At 42.0% G+C, this 21617-nt stretch overlaps 1 protein-coding gene across 1 annotated transcript in view; it reads right to left on the reverse strand.

The window, feature by feature from the left end:
* Positions 1 to 21415, reverse strand: part of GUCY1A2 (guanylate cyclase 1 soluble subunit alpha 2) — a 329020-nt gene extending 307605 nt beyond the window's left edge. Inside the window, exon 1 of the mRNA XM_030332816.1 lies at positions 21098 to 21415. Coding sequence (XP_030188676.1) covers positions 21098 to 21415 — 318 coding nt within the window. The remainder of the gene's footprint in view (positions 1 to 21097) is intronic.
* Positions 21416 to 21617: the final 202 nt, after the last annotated feature.

The following is a 21617-nucleotide window of genomic DNA, read 5'->3' on the forward strand; positions in this document are numbered from 1 at the left end:
CCAGCTCTGCTGCTCCCACCTCTCTTGGAAGATAAAACTCAACAAGGGCCTAAATATAGTCCTATCTAGTGTTAACTACAATCTGATGATCCAGACAGACAGAAGCGTGCTTACTAGGCAGATAATGGCGCCTACGTCATCAGTGTTTATGATGCATCACGTTCCTAGGCTGAGGCACGGAATAATCACACTTCATTCTGGAAAAAACATGCAGGCAAAGAGAACGCTAACCCTGCATGACGTGAAAAGCCTTACTTTCTTTCATTCGACTCTATGTGAGCCCATTTTTTTACTCTAGGGATCACTCCATTATTACACTGTTTCCCCACTCCTTCCCACAAAGTATTTAATTACACCAAGATCTGTGTATGTCTGGGTATGCACAATTATACGCAACCTATGAGGAGAAATATAAACCCTCGCTTACATAACTATTTCTATGATAATCATGACTTCTTTTACATTCAGAAACCAAACCACAAGTAACATCATTGCTCTTCCCAGACTGCGGCGTAAGCTAAACTACTGTCAGTGATGATGGCTTTTGTCAGTCTGTTCAGAGCTGCCTCGCCTATGGGAGCCCAGAGCACACAGACATGACAGTGGACAGGCAAACTAGGTCAGCCTGGAGGCAGAGCCCTGATGAAGAAAGAGTCCTTGTGGTTTCTAACACAGGTCGATTTGGGACTCCAAGCACAGTCAGGAACTACGCAACTGGCAAGGAATGGTCAGGTTCAGGAAAACCAACAGGAAGTGGCTACCAGCCATCCCTCAGCAAGTCACATTTAGGAAACATGTGAGAGACGAAACAGGGAGTCTACACTGTATGTGGAGGATGAAACAATTCGTGGCCGGGTAGACAGATGTCCACATCATGATGGAAAGAGCTAGGGCTACAAACAGGAGGCTGGACACTAAAATGCAGGTGGTTGCTGGCATCTTCACTTTGGGCAAGTTACTGCTCTTCTCTGAGCTTTGGTTTCCTCTTCCTTAAATTGGAGTTAACACTAATCGTGGTCCTGCCTACGTCATACATGTCCTGCACGCAACATGCCTTGTAAACTCCAGTGATGGCACTCACTGCTAGAGGCTTTTCTGGATGGAAAGTGTGGGTCAGCACATCATTCCCTCACAGTCCTGAAGGGGGTTAAATTAAGAAGGGGAAAAAAAATGTCACTAAGGCTTTGTGTTCTTGAGTGCTAAAAAAAAAAAAATACAGTCAGCAAAAGCCCTTGATTTTTCAAACTCCTCTTCAAATCGGCTTACACTAAAAACTAATCAAAATAAGCCATTTATCACCTAAAATGGCCATGATAATAAGAATTGTTGTGGTCATTTGAGATGAATTCCAACAAAAGCCATCGAAGCTCGCTCACATTAGAACCAAACTTTTAACTACGTGGTAATTCTTAGCCATTTGCTTGCCTCATTACCTAATGGAAAATTAGTAACTGGGAAAAGGGGCGGGGTAAAAGGATGTGAGTAAGAAAGGGCTACTGGGAAAAGCTGCCTACAGAAGAGGAGAAATGTTTCTGGTGCAGTATTATTTTTTCACATTCTTCCTAGAATACTACATGAGTTTTAAATACCTTACTCTGCCATTCAGCTTTACAAATGTCATTCAAATGTGGATCACACATTTATACCAAACAACAGAGAATTATCATGAAATGATGCTTGGGAACAAGATCCTGATGGGATATCATCCAGTGCTTTCCAGCTTTAAAAACAATTTCATTTCCTTGCACGTACAAGGGCTCTGAACTGGAGTTTCCAAGGCAAACCCAGTGCAAGGGCATCCATAATTGGCACAATACATATTAACCCAAAATTTATTCATTTCAGTAGCCAAATCTCCAGAATCTCTGAGCATTATAAAACATAAGGACAAGATCAGTCCTGCGAGCTTTATTTCAAATGAACCCTGAAGTAGCAGTAACAGCTCTTTAAAAAACACATAATAGTTTATGATACAAAATTAATAACTATAACAGCATATAATCAAAGTTTTATATAGATGTATATATATTATATATAATCTCCTGTATATTACATATTATCCCATATTATATTTCCTATGTTATATATATCCCATCATATATGTGTGTATATACACATACATACACACATATATATATACATATATATATAAATATATATATATATATATATATATACTTGATACCTACAGACCAAGGAATATATATTATCCCATATTATGTCTCCCATATATTATATATACACACATAGTTGATTCCTACAGACCAAGAACATTAGATAGTTTACTGCAGTTCCAGAGGGCTCTAGAAGGTGGCCTGAGAAGCAGCGAGATATACCCACTTCTATAGCCATCAATGTATGTCAGAGCTTTGTGGGAACCGACACCAAGTTTGATTTCAGGATTTTAGGAGCACCAAGAGAACTATCTTCATGCCATCCATTCCCAATCCTCCCCGGCCAAAACTTACTTTCCACTCCTTTAAGGTTCTTAAAATCAAGAGAGGTACTTTTCAACCAAGAATTTAACGTTAAGTCCAATTTGTCTGATGGGAGAGACTCATGGCAGATTTTTGCAGCATGAGGTTTTGATAATAAAGAGTGACAGCAGTGAGAAAGAGAGTGAGAGAGAGAAAAGAGAGAGAGAGAGAGAGAGAGAGAACAGGGACAACCAGAAGTAAATGTCCCCTGCTTCACAATTTTTTTTCAACCTTAAATCATAACATATGAGAGTTTAACATCAAGGCAGAAACTTTGATACTCTTAACGTAAAGCATACATGATAAACCCTTGCTTTCATTCCTGTTAGTGACTCTGGAAGAACAAAATAATAAACTTTGTTATTTTAGGTTTTTAAGATGTTTCCAGGCAGGCGTATCTTGATTTGATTTATAAATCACAGAAAGTAGCTGAATACCTTATTTAATGGCCAAGAACCATTGGTCAGATCTTATTTTTAGATTCACATTTTAAGCCTCGTATGTTATAGTTCTACAATGGTAACATTTTTATTGACCCGTACTTGAAAGTGTCTTACTCAATTTTTCTTTGAAAAATTATTATGTGTCTTGGAGTAACTTGTAGTAAAATGCTTTTTCCAATTATATACCCGATGGAATTGGTAATTTCTGTCATTACTGTCATCATGAATGCTATTGATTAAGACGATTTATCCCACTGCTATAATCAAAATAATTGGATATCTGTGTTAACTAGATATCTGAGACCTAGATTTTTCTCAATAGTCAAGAATGCAAGGCTAATGGTGGAAAATTACACTTACAATTTAACTTAGTATTTGATTTCCTCCATCTTCCCCCTACTCCCATCCCTAGAATGTAGTTGAATAAGGAATGAACTGACCAAGTGCTTAAAATACCAGCAGGCAGCAGCCTCATATACCAGACTTACACAGTTAGGTCCTTGAGAGCTGTGGGTCCCAGCCATTCTCCTTCAGCACGAAGGCTGGGTTCATACTTTTTGCAAGCAAACTCTTAGAGAAAGAATTTCATTCAGAACAAAAGGAAAGACTGGTTTTCTTTGAAATGTGTTTATAATGGCAGTAAGTTTACACAAGAGGGAGAGAGGGGAAAAAAGGAGACTTTCTAGCTTGCAAACACTGTCAGGTCCACAAAGTGCTTATTGATCGCTATTATCAGAAGGAAACAATAAACCTCTCTTCTCCAGCATCCACACCAGAAACTCCCTCCTATGTGTCTGAAGCTTCAGATGGAATCACAATAGTCAGTAGCTACAATTTACTCTTTCCCCCAATCTTTGTTCCATTTCCATTACAACACAGTTACTTCATCATTATCACTCCTTGTAATAAATGCCTTTAGAGGCAGATTCTTTTGTTAAGGAGATAAAAGACATTTTCACTACTCGTGGCAAATTATTAAAAAAACACAATGATAGTAATTATACCTACTCCAGATTTCTACTGAGTGGCATTTTTTAATTCAGAATCCAAAGACAGAGTCATTTCCTTTCTGCCCTGCATAATCAACAGTAGATAGAAAGACAGATACATGCATACATACACACATGAATGACATATACGTAGATAAATAGGTAAATATCCAAAATGCTATTAAAATAAACTCATGTTTATATATGTAAATACCATGATGAAAACACAGTTTGTAATAATCTCTGAACCCTTTCCTCAGTGAAAAACAAATAAAGAAATAAATTCCTTAAGTTAAAAACCAAATATTTCCTGACACAACTTTTGAAAATCAAGACATCTCCAGGCACCTGGGTTGTTCAGTCAGTTAAGCGTCTGACTCTTGATTTCAGCTCAGGTCATGATCTCACAGTTCGGGTGATAGAGCCCCACATCAGGATCTGCACTGACAGCACAGAGCCTGCTTGGGATTCTCTCTCTCCCCCCTCTCTGTCCCTTCCCTGCTTGCTCTCTGTCTCTCTCTCTCTCAAAATAAGTAAATAAAAACTTTTATAAAAAAAAAAAAAAGAAAATCAAGACATCTCTTATACACAAATTAAACCAATCACACATGAATATGTGAAATTAGAAGACAGAGTGACCCTGCACTGGGAGAATCTGGTCAACAGGCATTTTTAAACAAGACACTTTTTCTTTCGTTGAGATCTCCATAAGGTTACGAATTAGGATGACAGGCTTCTCACCAGGGCAGCGGCAGATTCTCCTTAATTGTGCTGTTGGGGTGATGTGAGTTTTTCCTCCAAGAGTTTTTGCTTTCCCTCGGGAAGACTTTATACAAGAAATAGGTTGGAAGAAAGATAAAATCTTTTTCATGCTTTAATCCTGAAATGTTTGCAACAGAATCATAAGAAAAAAATGGGGTCAGAAAGGGGGGGTTGTAATTTTTCCCATGTAACTATGACATAGCCAATTGTTGGCACAGAAAAAGCCAACAACGGTTATCTGTTTAATGAACTGGAGTTGAATTTTTTTTTTAAATATGGTTTGATCACATAGCAAAAACTTATTTCTTCCTCCTTGTACATGATGTAAATTGAGTGGTATAGTAGATTACAAGAGTATTTAAGGAAAACCCAACACTTTGCTTTTCAACTCTGCATATTACTAGCACCATTTTCTTCTCCATAGATCTTGTGTTTTGGCTCATGACACAATAAAGTCAAGCATGCACAGTGGGCATATAGTAAACATATGATGAAAGAATAAAAATAGCAGGACAAAATAATTGCTTAAATCTATATATTATGTTTTATTTTGTTTTGGCTATTGTTACCGATTTTAACCCTAAAGTACATTAGTATTTATCAGTTCATTTTTTTTCTCACAACATTTGTATGGTATAGTGAAAATAAATATTCTTATATTCACTCTAAATTTATTCATTTGACAAATATTTACTGACCAGCTACTTTGTGCTAGACCCTGAAAAACTTGGTATTTGGCAGTATATAAAAGAGACAAAAATCCTTGCTTGTTGAAATTGAGCAAAATTTATCTAGAAAAGGAAAAGGAGAGGGCCAATGAGCTATATTTGATTGTGTATGCCCTGACTGGCCTTATCTGACCTTACACACCTCCTTTCAACTGTGTGAAACACATTCAATATAACAACAAAGTACAGTCCCATGCACTTGGCCCCTAATCCCTGGAGAGTTCCTTCCATTAGGGACCTTTCCATCAGGGTCAAAAAGAGCTCTAACACTAAACAAAGTCATATCAGACATGGCAAGGGTAAGAACAGGGGTTATATATATAAAATATATATCTCAAATTACTTTTAAAACTGAAAGAGAGCACACTAATACAAGCACAAATCAAAAAAAACAGTTCCCGCCACATGTTATTAGGCTTACCAAATTCCATCTTTAGAAGGATAAAAAAAAAAAAAAATCTGAAGTGTTCACACTGATAAAAACAATCCAAAAGTTATATGCAGTATAATATACAAATAAAAACATGTACTTCCTGGGGCACCTTGGTGGCTCATTCCGTTAAGCATCCAACTTTGGCTCAAATCATGATCTCGCAGTTTGTGAGTTCGAGGCCCACATCAAGCTCTGTGCTGACAGCTCAGAGCCTGGAGCCTGCTTCAGATTCTGTCTCTCCCTCTCTCTCTGCCTTTCCCCTGCTCATGTGCTCTCTCTCTCTCTCTCTCTCTCTCTCTCTCTCTCTCTCTCTTAAAAATAAACATTAAAAAAAATTTTAAATGTACTTCCTGATTTGAGTATAAAATTTCTGAAGGATGCATTAGTGACATTTCTGGCCTCAACTGACATCCCATGGTCAGTGCAGCTACCACAGTTGAACTAGATCTTGGGAACTGCAAATAGCACAAGTTACACGTAACACTCATTAGGTATACAAAATTATCAGCCGATCACAGAGTTATAAAATCAGGATGAGATCATAATAAAACAGGTGTAAATAAAACCAAACTTTGCCAGCTGCCTTTGCATCGCACCCCTAGTGCGCCATATTACTTTCCCCTTGGGCACAGAGAAAATATCCTCATGCTTGGCCAAGGGACTCAAGACCGTCTCTAGATCAATCCCATTTTTTCTGAAGCCTATTTATCTCATCCATCTCCAACTTTTTTTGACTGTTACCTTCAAACACAATCTCCACTTCTTTAATAAACTTTTATTTGGCCTCACAGGCCCTGTCAGCTCTGTCTCGCTTTTTACTTTTATTGCCAAATGTCTCGGTGATAAATTGATGCGTATGATATCCTTTGTTTACTCACCACACATTCCCTCTGTAAATAGGTTTCTATCTCCGAAGCAGGTTTGACATCACTTTTCTAAGGCCCCCAGCCGCTTCATTCACACTGAGCACCACCCTTAAATTCCTGTCATTTCACAAATGGTCATTTCACAAATGTCAACCACCGCAGCCCTTGCTCTCAGATGCTCCCAGCCACCTCCCACCTCCACAGGCAGACAAACAAAACAGCACCCCGGCACCTACATTCTTCGGCTTCTCTTTGTATGCTAGTCTCAATGCTCTCTTAGGATTTTTGTCTCTCTCTCTGTCACTCAGAGAGCTCATCAGTTTTCAAGATATTAGCGACTACGTCCACAAGCTCTTGTCAAAACCCAATCCCAAATCTCTATTTATTGGGTACATTGCCTGCAACGTGACAGGCACTGACTGTGCCGAGGCTGGTGATCCAGCCATGCCAAGCCCTCAAATGCACATGGCACAGCCAACCATTTGCACCTAAATTCAAAACATCCACTGCTTTGGATTCTTTTTCTCCTTCTCTCTGCCCTTCCCCTGCTCGTTCTTTCTCTCTCTCTCTCTCTCTGAAAAATAAACATTAAAAATTTTCTTACAAAAGGGGGCACCTGGGTGGCTCAGTTGGTTGAGCGTCTAACTTCGGCTCAGGTCATGATCTCATGGTCCGTGAATTTGAGGCCCACATCCGGCTCTGGCTGACAGCTCAGAACCTGGAGCCTGCTTCACATTCTGTGTCTCTTTATCTCTGCCCTTCCCCTGCTTGCTCGCTTGCTCTCGCTCTCTCTCTCTCTTTCCCTCAAAAATAAATAAGCATTAAAAAAATTTTTAATCCAAGTGCAAACAAGGTTATCATTATATTTCTCCCACATGCCATATCCCCATTACTACCTGTGTCTATCACTGTTTTCAAACGCAGGCACAGGCTGGGCTCCCTGGGAAGCACACTCTGAGAAGATCAGCATGTAGAAAGCTTATTAGGGGGTATTCTTGGGATCAATACCCATGGAACAGCACAGAAGGAGGCAGAACAAGAGGAAAGGAGGAGATGGAGGGTGATGCAGTCTCAGGGGAGGCCTCAGTTTACCCTACATGAAGATGTCCCTTCAGAGTTGGCTAAATGAGGGCAAGAAGATCAAGCCTTCATAGCTTCATGCTCACTAGTTACTGGAAGGGGGCAAGACCTTGGACCAGGCGGCTCTTTTCAGTCTGGGCAATGCATCCAAGGTACTGACAATGGAGGGTGAGAATTCGCATCATGGCTAGCATCCAGGGGAATAAGTCCTTCATTTCTAAAGGGGCATCTAGACACTGCATCACAATGTCCACCATGCGCACTGAGGCTCAAAATATACCACAGGGTGGAAGGAATACAGCGCTTGGAGCTAAACACACCAAAATTCTAATCTCTTCTCTATCAGTAACGAATTGTGATCCTAGGCAAGTTGCTCAACTTCTCTGAATCTCTGATAAGATTATTTTTAAAAGTCACAGACACAATTGGGGAAACATTTAAATGCCTTACACAGGTTAATTGCCTTCTTCCACCCTCTAAGTTGGTGGTGTTGTTGTTTAGAACTCTGCTCTTTCTCTCCCAAGTGCTGTGACTTCTTCCAAAATGACACTTGCTCATCGAGTCAGTGAGGATGCAGCGAGCACCACGTGCCGACCAGGCCTGCTCTGGGCACAGCGAACACCATTGTGTGCACCCGGACAAGGCCTCTGCCCTGGAGGAGCCGGAAGTACAGCAGGGAAGACAGAGAACACACAGGAAGACAAGTAGATAAAGAGTAACTTGTGATGGTGAGGGCTGTGATGGCAGTAAACAGCCAGGTGACAGGGGCTGGGTGACAAAGGGCTGCCTGCTGCTGAGGCTGAAACCTCCTGAGAGGAGAAGGCTGAGCGAAAACAAAATGGCTGCCCGATGCTTCAGCGAGGCTCGATGTTACACTAAGTAGCCCCTTTCGTGTCTCTTCTGCAAACCTTCCCTCCTCCTTCCTTAGCCCTTTCTTTCAGGAACCAGCGCCACCCTAAAAACACGACAAAGGCAGCACATACACACTCCCTGTCCCGAAACCCATGAGGTCCTGTATCTCCCGCTAAAACCCCCAGCTCCTTCCTCTCGGTGGGCTTGCAGTTTGAAGACCTAGGCCTCCTGCAGCCTCTTTTGTCCCCCAAAGCAAGAAAGCTATTGATCCTGTTTATCCCCAGACTCTGTCTTCACACAGAGGTGGGTTTTCCACAACAAGGTGTCATTGAGGAGCTGGAACGTGATAACCAAGAAAGGGCCAGTCACGTGGACAACTGGAGCCAGGGGGCATTTCTGACCTGGGGATTAGGACCAAAGTCCAGAGGCAAGATGGTCCTTGCCTGGAATGTTCAGGGAGCTACTGTAGAACCGTGAGTGTAGGTTAGACCTCACGAGGTGAGGTCAGAAAGGTAGGCTCTTCCCTGTCATGTAGACCATGGTAAGGTATCACTCCCCATTACTGTTAGGAGTAGCTCATTAAATAAAATGCGTATAGCACTTAGCATGACGCCTGAGGCATGGTGAGGGCTTGATAAATCAACACCATTGTTATTACTATCATCCTCATTATTGTTGCAGTTTCAAAAGGTCTTTTGCATACAAACCCTTTTTTGTCCCTATATCCCCAGTATCATGCCAAATAAAGAAAAGTTGGGGTAAGACGGAGAGGAAAGACAGAAGGAGGGGTAGAAGCAGCTGTCATGTACAATACTCAGTAATTTTTTTAAGGTGGTTTTATGTTTTCTAAATCCAAAAGGACCACATCCCATTTCTGTCTGAATGTCCTACTTCAGTCATGTTGCTTCAGGCACATGGTGCGCGTGCTGAATGAATCACTGAATGCTCATTTGCTAAATAAATGCTCTATGAATGAATGAAAATGAGAGGTAGGGGAATGCACAAATGAACAAGAGACCAGAATCACATGTGGTTTTTAGATTTCTAGGACAGAACTTTTGGAAGTGTTCATAACCCTGAAAGGTTGCATGCCCAGAAAATGGTGGAAATGTTTCCCATAAAAAGCACAAGAAGGCTGAACAAGATACCCCTCTAACAAAGGGGAGCACCTACAGGTTTTGCCAAAACTTGTGGCTGGAGGGGAAGGAAGGTTATCAGGAGATGTGATTAACAATATGCCGATTGGTAAAATGGCCGTCAGGAAGGGGTTGGGTAGAGGCAGCAACACGGATTATTTACTGGATTTAAAATACTATGCTGTCATTATACTTCTGATTTTCATAATCCTATAAATTGTTACCTTCATCTTATCAGCACCAGGCTCAAACCCACGGAGCTAACCATCCACTCATCACCTTCATTTTATAGACAAGAAACTGAGCCTCAAAGAGGCTTAGCCAAGAACACACAAAATAATGGCCAGAGTCAGTGATTGACTCCACAGCCTGTTCTCTTCCCAGACTGCAGGGAGCAAAAGAATCTGAACCAATGCCGTGGTCCTCAAAAAATCAGCATAGCAGCACAATGAAGTAATCCATAATAGTTAAACACAACGTCTTCAATTCACCATTCACATTTCATTACATATTTACACTTAAGTAAGAGATTCGTATTATCATATATGATTTCAGATATGGGGAAAGAGAGACAGGAGTTATTTCCCCAAAGTCAAATTAAAACAACAAAAATCAGAATGCAGCATGTATCAAATTGTAGCTTCTGCACAAACACACAAACATACACACATACACACACAGGCATTTTTCAAGAAAACAAGGCACACACATGCACATTAGCCAAATTATAAAGAGGACTGTAAAAGTTAAAACTTCTCTTAATTTTTTTAATGTTTATTTATTTTTGAGAGAGAGAGAGACAGCGAGAGAGAGAATGAGTGGGGGAGGGGCAGAGAGAGAGAAAGAGAGACAGAATCCCAAGCAGGCTCCAGACTCTAAGCTGTCAGCACAGAGCCTGACACATGGCTCCAACTCATGAACTGAACCATGAGATCATGACTTGAGCCAAAGTCAGATGCTTAACCAACTGAGCCACCCAGGCACCCCAAATTAAAACTTCTTTTAAAATCCACTCCTAACTTGCCTCCCCTTGCCTCCTGCTGGAGTGTGAGAAACTAAGTAAATGCATATTAACTCTCTGAGGCCACAAGAACCTTCAGTGTTCAAACCTTCAGTGTTTCCATTTAGAAGAAATGTCCTGTTCATAAGCATCTGATTATCTAAGATATTCCACTTAATGAGAATGTCCACACACCTACAGCACAGTGGTAATTATGACGCATAATGATGACACTGAGGTACTGAAACCCACAGCCAGTCTCTGGGATTATCAAAGACTGATTAATACAATGAAAATTGCTTAACCCTCAAGTGTGTTTTATTGAATTTCATCCACTGACAAATTGATATTGCATATGTAACAGTTTACTTAGAATGTTTGGTTCACCAAAACTATTTTCTTAACTTTTCAGGTAAGAAAATATCTGCTGGGGAAAAAGGAAGGAAGGAAGGAAGGAAGGAAGGAAGGAAGGAAGGAAGGAAGGAAGGAAGGAAGGAAGGAAGGAAGGGAGGGAGGATGGAAAGGGAAAGAAAGAAGGAAAGAAGGAAGGGAGGAAGGGAAGAGAGAGAAAGAGAGAGAGAGGAAGGAAGAAAGAAAGAAATGTGCTCTCCAATACAAGAGGAAATATGTTGGTAGCCACCATTACTCTAAACTCCACATACTCCACATACACATTACTTCTCATACTCAAGAAGCAGTGTATCAAGTCTGAGCCAAGGAAACCTCATTGTGTAACAACTAAGGACCATAAATAGCGCACTGAATGATGTAACTGAATATTCTCATATTTTTCAAGGATTAATTCTAACTTTGAAAACATCATGTAAATACTAATCAAGCAGATAGAACTGAGTTTTTCAATCACTAATTATGAGTTACCAGTTCTGGTTTGGGGATGGTGTAGTGGAGAGGGAAGGCCACCTGGGGGAATCAGCTATTCTAAGAGAATGATTTCAATAGCGAAAACAATAAGACCAAGATATAAATTAAACAAGCTTAACATCAGATCTGCGTCCAATAGAGGATGACTAGAAATGCCTTTGAATATTAGTCTGCCCCCTGTGACATTCATTCTCATTATTTCCCAAGGCAAAACCCTCTACTTCAATGGATTGCTCTCAAACACCTCAAACTCAACTGACATACAGACCTTTTAATATACAACGCATATACCTTCACAACTTTCTGTCTCTCCTAGTTGTAATCACCTGCTCAGTTTAGACTACAAATTCATTATGTTCAGCCTCAGCTGGGCCCTCAAAAAATACCCAATAATACATCTACCTATTCCTGGTCAGTTTTCTTTTCCATTCCTTAAGTCAATAATTTCTAACTTTACCACTTTCCTGAAGACTGTATCCCTCCAGCACCATTATTATGTCTATAACGGTCACTGTGGATGTGCTAGTTTGTGAAGATTTTGTTTAGTAGAATGTTTGATAACACAGGATTTCTTATACATTGAGATAACACTGAATAAAAGAGCATAGCGGGATACCATCTCTCCCTTTCGCAGAAAAGACACAAACACCTCTAAGTGAGAATACATATGCCCCCCCCCATTACTGTGTCTCTAGGCATTTACGATAATCATACTAAGCAAAGTTAAAGATAATTGGCATAAAATCTATAGATTATTGTGAAGCTACAATAAAATACCCAATACAGAGTGTCGTGAAAATTTTAAAGCACTGTAAAACATGTTATAACTATACTTACTCCTATTTGTGATTGAGCAAAAGCTACAAACAGAACACTTCATGAAGCAGAACTGAAATATGGCAGCATAAAATAATGGGAGCCTACAAAGCATTACCAGATACACCACAATCTACACAAGGATTTCTTCAACATTTATTTGTTCTCCTAACATTTACTGAGGGTCTTTATAAATCAGACTTCCTAGGGGCACCTGGGTGGCTCAGTCGGTTAAGCGTCAGACTCTTGGTGTTGGCTCAGGTCATGATCTCACAGTTTCCTGGGTTTGAGCCCCACGTTGGGCTCTGTGCTGGCAGTACAGAGCCTGCTTGGGATCCTCTGTCTCCCTCTCTCTCTGCCCTTCCCCCACTTTCACTGTCTGTCTCTGTCTCTCTCAAAAGAAATAAATAAACTTTAAAATAAATAAATAAGTAAATAAATAGGTAAATGACTTTCTACTAGGCATGAACATATATAGATCTCTGCCTTAAGGAGGCAGAATAAACCAAAATCACATTACAACACAGTAAGTACTATACTAGAGATGTGAAAGATAACTTAGTAGTCCATAGGGAAAATAATGCAGTGACCGGAAACAAGATGGATGGATGTGTGTGTGTGTGTGTGTGTGTGTGTGTGTTTGCCTGTCGGTCCGTCTCTAGTTGTGTGTGCACAATACTAATTAAAAAAACCATTCTCTCCCAATATTAAGTTGGAGGGTTTATGCATGAAGAAGTGTAGGCATAAAGCGACAAGAAATGGAAGCATATTCTAGAACATTTTTATTTCCTCCACCAGGCACAGCAGACTCACACATAACAAACTACGGTGAAAGGAAAAGGAGGCAAAGGTGACTTCAAGGACTTACAAGTAAGATAACATCCGGATTTCCACAGGGACAGCCTCCTCTCATGACAGAATGGTTCTAGAGTTCTCTGCAAATGCAAATTTCTTTAAATGTTGGATCACCATTTATCTGGACAGTTCAACTGGACTCTTACCCAGCTCAACCACGGAATGAGAGAAAGACTAATTGGCTACAGATGGAGATATTAGCAACCGGTATTGTATTTGTCATGTTTTGGTAGGGTTTGAAGGCTGGTTCTACATGTCTGCTATCTGAATGTCCTATTGCTTCTTTTCTAGGAAGATCATTTTTTTCTGGCATCCAGATGTTTCTTTCTCCCTTCACCTTAAAAAAAAATGTACTGGCATACAAACAAGTCATTGCTCCAAAAGGAACCAGTAGAAGGAACATTTGAGAAATGCCATGTCAGTCTCACTCTGAAAACCAAACTCGGAATGCAATGTCAAGTGGACCCTCACAACAACCCTTCTCCCTTCTCCTCTACTCTCCCCAACATTTTTTGAATAGCTGTTTCTTGAATCAGAGGAAAGAGGCCACAGAACACTGACGGCAACGACATGTGACCTATTGAACAGAAACTTCGGGAAGCTAACAAGGCATCCTCAGCAAAAATGGGAAGAGGGTCATAAATAATTGAAACCACAAACAGTGAAATCTCAGACACCTTCTGCCACACAACCAACCAGGTTATTTTGAACACAAAGGATACCATATGAGACATGGCTCCAAGTCACCGCCTTTATTCTGTCCCTGTTGGTCAGTAATTGCTTGACACGTATTCACCCCAAAGGAGTCACTTCCAGATCTATCCTGTCCAAAAAATTCAGTCTGCAGAGCTCAGTGAGCCTGGATCCACGATCCTGACAGTATGGAATTCAGTCACTTTCGGTGTGCCTAGCAATCACCTGGAGTGTGACTTAAAAGTTAGAGCCCATGCCCCCCCCCCCCAGGGCTACAAACTAGACTTTCTGAGGAAGAGGCCCGAGAATCTGCATTTTCACAACTTTCTTCAGGTACTTCTTATGTTCAACGAGGTCTGATAAACCACTAGCTTAAAGGAAGACCTGTTTAATAAGCCTCAGATAAAGCCTGTACTGATAGTGACTTTTCACTGTTCTATTTATAAGAATGTTCACTCTTTCTCAATTCCCCACCACAGCTCAACAGATCTCCAGGCTTCAGAGATATTTCCAGCTCCCCTACTTCCTAAATCACTCTAGTCTGGAATTGTCAATTTTATGAGATACTCTGAGTTTGCAGCACATAATTCTAGGTCTTCAGAGCCCGTCCTGAAGTGATATTTGAAGAGCAGAATTATGTCATTCCAGCTCTTAAGAGTGCATTTCTGGCAGCAGGATCCCACTTGCTGACAAACATATTTCTCTCATTTGGGAGGGAATTGTATATATATAAAAAAAAAAAAACTAAGAAAATATAAGGAAACTGGAGGAGAGTCATCACATTTACCTAACTTCTTAAAATACAAATGGGCCACTCGCTAAGTTTCCAGGAGGAGGAAACTACTCCATCTGCTCTCTTTGAACATGACTGCATTCTGAAGTTTTGCTTTAAAAGGCAGGTGTAGGGGGTGCCTGGGTGGCTCAGTCAGTTAAGCATCTGACTCTTGGTTTCAGCTCGGGTCATGATCTCACGGTTTGTGGGTTCAAGCCCCGCATTGGGCTCTGTGCTGATAGTGTGGAGTCTGCTTGGGATTGTCTCTGCGCTCTCTCTCTCTCTCTCTCTCTCTCTCTCTCTCTCTCTCAAATAAATAAATAAACTTAAAAAAATTTTTAATGGCAGGTGTAAGTAAAATTCAAACAGGTTCACATACTTGAAAGTATCTCTCACAGACTGGGCACAAAATATAAATACTTTGTTTGAACCACACATAATACAAGGAACCTCAAACACAAAAGAAATAATGGAATTTGACAACTGAACAAAGAACATCCACTCATTTATTCTGAGTATTTTACTGAATCACCCATCAGGTACCAGGCACTGTGCTAAATATGAGACCAACATAAGAGTATCAAGGTAAGAGTCAGAATTTAAAAAGAGGAACTTTAAATTTTGAGCTAAATACTAGCTCATGCGTCAAGTAAGGGAAACCAGACAGCCCTAGCAAATATTCTCCCTGCTAATATCAGCTGATCCTTTTTCCTTCCTAGATATGTGTGAAATTCCAAAAGGGATCATTCTGTCTTCTAACTCACAGCGAATGATGTATATACCTCGATACAATCAATGCATTTATTTTACTACCATATGCAATGAAATACGTGTCTTTTTCAATTTCTACCTTCAGCTCTACATGATGGAACAAGTCCAAAAAAAAAAAAAGGTAAATAAAAGAGCAATGATGATATAGATGGAAAACACGTAACAGTACTCAAGTACTCTCCCCACATTTCCCAGAGTATTTCGAGGTAGATAAATCACATACTAAAAAGGAATGTATAATCACTTATCACCTCGGCCTACAAACTAAGAATCACTGATGGCATTTCTCATTGTCAAAAATCAACTTCAAAATAAAGACTTAACAACTGAGCCAGTAGCCAAACAAGGATAGAGCACTGTACATGAAACATAAATGCCACTAGCTGGGTAACTACTGGACATCACAGCCTAAGCCCTTGAACAGCCGTACAAATTCGTTTGAATGGGGAATTAGTTAGATGGGGAATGCTTGAAATTCTCAGGCAATAAAAATAAGCAATTTCTCTATCACCTCTCTAATTTTCTTCTTAATCTAAAACTGACTTATTGGAAAATACCCACATTCTACCAAATATACACACCCTTGTATTTTTAGAGAATTGACAAGACTGGTTTTCATAATGCCACATAGCATTCAGCAGTTTGCTGGAAATGTTTGAATCTGCGATGATTACACATGCTCATGCTCACTTCCTAGCCGGGAAGCCAAAAAGGGACTCCAGTTTTAATTTTTTTAATGGATTGGCTGGGCAAGGCCAACAAAATTAATTCCTTCTTATCACCTTTTTTTCTGAGGACATGACATCAGTTAACCCATAAACTCCTTCAATAAGGTTACTAGCAAGTAATTATTGCAAAAAAAAAAGTAAAAGAGAAAAGAAAATTTTTATGTAGAAAAATTTTCAATCATTTGGAGACATTCGAATTCAGTTGAAATTGATGGATCGCAGTCTGAAGCTAATGTTTTACTGTGTTGCAGGAGTGTCACAAAGAATAGTGCCCTCTTTCACAACAAATCCACAAGGTAGCTATTATTCCTATTTCACAAAATAGGAAACCAAGGCTCTGAGAAGGGAGGAGTCACCTTTCCAGGGTCCCACACTTAGTAAGGGGCTCAGCAGGGAGTTACTCAAACCCACAGCTGTCCAATTCCAAATCCGCCTTCCTTCAGATTCTGCCATGATGCTTCTCAATGACTAGGGATGAGGTAGGGAAATGCGACAGATGGCCATCAAATTCTGATTTCAGATTCCAGCATCTAATTACTACAGATATAAAAATATGGATCTACTAGAATACCTTTTGTCTAACTTTTTAATTTTAATGGATGTGTTGCTCAGAACTTATTAGCCAAATTGAGCCCCAAATCTTGAAATCATCAATAAGATATATAAATTGATGAAGTATCCTCTCTCATGAATATACCATACTCATTTTTCATTATTTCCATATTAGTACCACTGTCACATTCTAAGGGTTTTTTTGTTGTTTTTTTTTTAAGGGTTTACACAGGGCGGAGAGCTCATTTTATTTAATATCAGGGAAGGCTAAATGTGTATTTTTTCATGTTCTTCCACTTTTTCCTAGACATGTACCAATACAATTTCCTTTCCACTAATAATGAAGCAATTTTTTTTGTTGTTGTTTTTTTTTTTTCTGCTTGAATGTAGGCTTCCCTTCCATTTCCTTTCCTCGCTGTTCTCTCATTTTCTTGGACTACTCTCTGTCAGTAGCTTTCCTCCCCTTATTTGCCACCCTTCCAGTTACTTTTCTTCCTGCCATTCGGCTCTCCAAAGCTTCTGGGGCCTTGAGAGCCACCTGCGATGCTGTGACAGCCAACAGTTCTCCGACAAGAAAACCAGCGAAGCCATGACCTTAAACAGGTCCCTTGGAATATCTTCACTGACAGGCTGACATTAGCAATCCCAAGCCCAGTAAGTGATAGGGTTCTAAGTGATAGGGTTCTCAACAACTCTCATTTATAAGAACAAAATAGCAATACATGAGTTACTAAATTCACCCTTGATGTAAAATCCCCAGCTGTTTCTCCATATGTGTTCCCAAGTAAATGATTTCAAAATCAATAATGTGATAAGTGATTTATGCATCTTCAGCCAGGTCTTTAGGATTATTTTTATTGCTATGGCTGTGCCCCAGAGATTCACAATGAACAAAATTATCCACAGCGAATGGTAAATCAACTTCCCGTGGACAGCTCCGAGACAATCGGAGTTCTTATGTTTTCCCTCAGCACAGCTTCCTTAAAATAAAGGCTATAATTAAAGAAGTTCCATGAGGTCAAGGACCGGGAATGTTTTGTTTGGAATATGTATTGCCAGTACTTTGCACAATACTTACCACACACTAGATCCACAAATATTTCAAATATTTTTAAATAACCGCGCGGAATAAATGTCCCTACTTCAGAAAGTAATCTACTTTCTTCAAAGTTTTAAAACTTATAGATGCCTGCTTTTCTCTGACATGCCTTTATAAGAGCTTATCAAAAGCTTGAAAATATGTCTTCATAGGTTGCAAGAACAGGGAAGGATCCTGGGAACCCTAAGTGTCGCACCATACAGACGAGGGGGCTCCTAAAGGGTTAAAGTAACATGCACAGGGATAGATAAGTAGTTAGTTGCCCAAGGTCCAGTGAATGAGAACCAGGCCTCATGAATTCTGGAATTTTTTCACTTTCACCAATTCAGTTTACTTTTATCATTAAAATGGTTGTCAAGCATTACAATATTTACAGCCAACATCAATGCATCTAACAATGCCTATCAAAATGTCAAAAACCTGGGTGTGACTATTCCAATGATCCAACAGCTAGCTGAATCACTTGGCCATATCCTTGGGCTTATTAAATTCATTTCCTACTTGCGAGTTATTCTGAATAAAGAGCCAGTCCGCTGTGGCTGAGACAACATTCCATGGCAAGGCCACGAAGAAGGCAGAAACTTCCACAGCAAAGACAGCTTCTCCTAAGGTACGCTGTGACAGAATATAAAAAAGGGTTCACAACACAAAACAGCTGGAAACTGCCATCTAAGAATGCTTTGGTTATAACTACTCTTTATTAAATTACTTCTTTCAAAAATAGTCACTTGGTGCTAATGAAAGAGAATGGAGAAGACATAATTTGTTTCCCCAAGTGTTTTCAGAGAAACTTAGAATGCTGACAACGTAAGAAAATGAATCTACAGAAACTTCTTGAAGCAGAGTTCTAGACTGCCAAAAAAAAGGGGGGGGAGGGTGGAGAACACAGAAATAAGTCACCGCTTTGAAATAAAATCTTTCTGTTGGTTTTGTGTTACCAAGTCTACAGGTGATATGGTTAGCCAAAGAAAATCTGCTCCTATGTGCCTTACGATGTTGAAAATATTTATACCATACTCACCTGTATGCTGTCAGCATTGTAGCTAATAGGCTAATTTCCAAATGGAAAATAACTGTAGCATGGGAAGCAGACAGAGCTGTTACCTATATATGATCATTGCAATGATTTGCAAATTTCTTTGCTGAAAACTATTATCTGGGCACATGCTTTTTATCGATCAGAAAGCTAGTGTCATTCAAATTTGACCTATAAAGGTAAAAATCAGAAGCTATTCCTTCCTTCCCTCTTATTCTGGCAGTAAATACTTGAGTTCAGTTTATTTTATGCACCTCTCAACTAAGCGGTCGAGAACAGCCTTCAGTTAAATCGGCATTACCGGAGGCATTGCCATGACTTTTTAGAGATTTGTAAATTCTGATTCGAAGGCAAAAAGAAAACTCCAAAATGATTAAAAAAAAAAAACACCCCCCAAAGCTAGTCATTTCCTTCAGTAAAATCACTGTATCAGATACAAATCTGTTGTACTGACCAATTACTACATTGGACAAATGTTGCTCTAGGTACTAACACAAAACTACAGACCTGGAGATTACTGGCCTCCTTTTATAAAGGCTTCTAACTTCAACAATTTGCAACATCACATAGTTCCTAAGATGATGCGTCTTGGGAAGTATTTGCAGTAAAGAATAGCAAACAGTTGCCAACCCATTCTGAGATCTGTTTGTATGTTATCAATGGAAGACGTGAAAGGAAGGAAGGGACGCTGAAGGGAAAATACGCAAGGAAAGGAAGAGGACTGGGAGTAGTTTCATTGTCAGAGACAGAAAAGGTCCTTCTTCACTAATGCCAGGGCCACAGGGATATTTGTAGGACTGCCTGGTACTAATACCCTGTCCCTCCGGATCCCACGCTTTCACAGGTGCCTATCATCATTTGCAAGAGTGCTTTCAAAAGTGAGATTCCAGAATAGTCAAATAAGATGGCTGTTCAGATTCATTTCACAAACTTTGAGAAAAGGAAGAGTGCAGGGGTGCACCCAGGGGTGCAAAGCTTAAAGTTCTGTCCCGAGTGGAAGCCCCTGCACCCAAGACCAGGATGAGAATAAAAGGTTTCTCAGGAGATTTGACACAGAATCTCCTTAGGATTCCGTCTGCACTGGAGCGGATTCCTTCAAAACAGAGCTCATCTGTCACAGAAGGACTGGAACAGAGGTCTGGCATTCCTGCGGTCGGTAAAAGTCAAGGGTAGCTGAACAGCCTGAACAGGAATGAGGCAGAAGCCACTGGAAAAATGTCTAGAACGTGGAGGAGTCTGGAGCACACCCCGAAATGCTGATGCAGACATCCCGGGTGAGCACAAGTTTAAGAGAAGGCTAGGAAGGCATTTAGTAATTCAACAGATCAGTATAAAGCGTCCAATACAAGGCAGCCAGGACAAAATGAGGGAGAAAGCACTGAAGAATGCAGGGTAAAGGTTGAGGTAGGTGTGCAAGAAACACCAGGGAGGTTTAGAAAAGCAGACACCAGGCTCCCCCAGAGAAGAAAGTTGAGCCAGTAAATGCTCAGGGAATAAGGGAGGGGAGGGGAGGGGAGGGGAGGGGGAGGGCAGCGGGTGGGGAAAAAAAACCAGAGATCATTAGAAGGCAACTCGGAAAAGTATCTGACAGCCAGTTCCTGAAATTCTTGAGAAAAGGGATGCAACACAGAAGGCAGAAAGCCTGTGGAATTCAGAGATGTCAGAAAAGGTCACGCGGAGCCCAAGAGAGTGTGGGAAAAAAAGAGAGGAAGAGTTTCCTGGAAGGGGCAGGGGCTCCTTTGGGATCCTGGGGAACAGTGAGGCAGGACCGGGAAAGGGGAGCTGCACGACACTGGGCCTGGGAAAGTTTAGGGAGAGCAGAACAGGTGGGTGTGAAGGGGGCGCCGGGGTGACCGAGAGCGAGCAGGAGTGCACGGCTAGGCGGGGAGCGTCCGGGCCACCACACCCCCCCCTCCCCCGCGTAGAACCCCGACACCCCACGTGCGAAGCCTCGCCCCGCCGCCGCGCGCGCTGACGCCCCCCTCCGGCCGGGCGCAGGGGTCGCGGGCGGCCCGGGGACCGCAGCCGGCTCGCCCCCCAGAGGCCGGGCTCGGCGCGCACGCCCGCGCTCTCCCGGCGCCAACTTTCCCCACCCGGGTCCTCCGCCCCCCACCCCCCCGGGCTCACCGAGGGCGCCGTCAGGCGGCTGATGCTCTCGCCCAGCGAGTCCAGGTTGACCCGCCTCCGGCGCTGCGCCCTCCGGGCCCCGGCCGTGGCGGCGGCGGCGGCGGCGGCGGCTGAGGCTGAGGAGGAGGAGGCGGCGGCGGCGGCAGGGGCCGGGGCGACGGCGGCGGCCGCGCGGGGCTCGGGCGGCCCGGGCGGGCTCCGGCTGCCGTTCCAGCAGAGCCGGGACAGGGGGCACTCGCCCTCGTCCTCGGGACTGGTCTCCAGGTAGTCGGAGCCCAGGGAGCTGAAGGACTCGGACGAGATCTTCCTCCGAGACATGCTGCGGGCGGCCCTGCGGCGGCCGAGGCGGCGGCGGCGGCGGCGGCGGCGGCGGGGACGCGGGCGGCGGCCGCGGTGGCGGCGGCGGCGGCGGGACCCGCGGGCGGCGGCGTTAGGCGCGTCGGGGTCGCGGGGCTGTACGGGCGCGCCCGGCCGGGCGGGAGTCCCCGGAGCCGCGGAGCCCGCGCGGGCGGCCGCTCAT

This window comes from Lynx canadensis, chromosome D1 (genome assembly GCF_007474595.2).
Source record: "Lynx canadensis isolate LIC74 chromosome D1, mLynCan4.pri.v2, whole genome shotgun sequence".
Taxonomy (NCBI): domain Eukaryota; kingdom Metazoa; phylum Chordata; class Mammalia; order Carnivora; family Felidae; genus Lynx; species Lynx canadensis.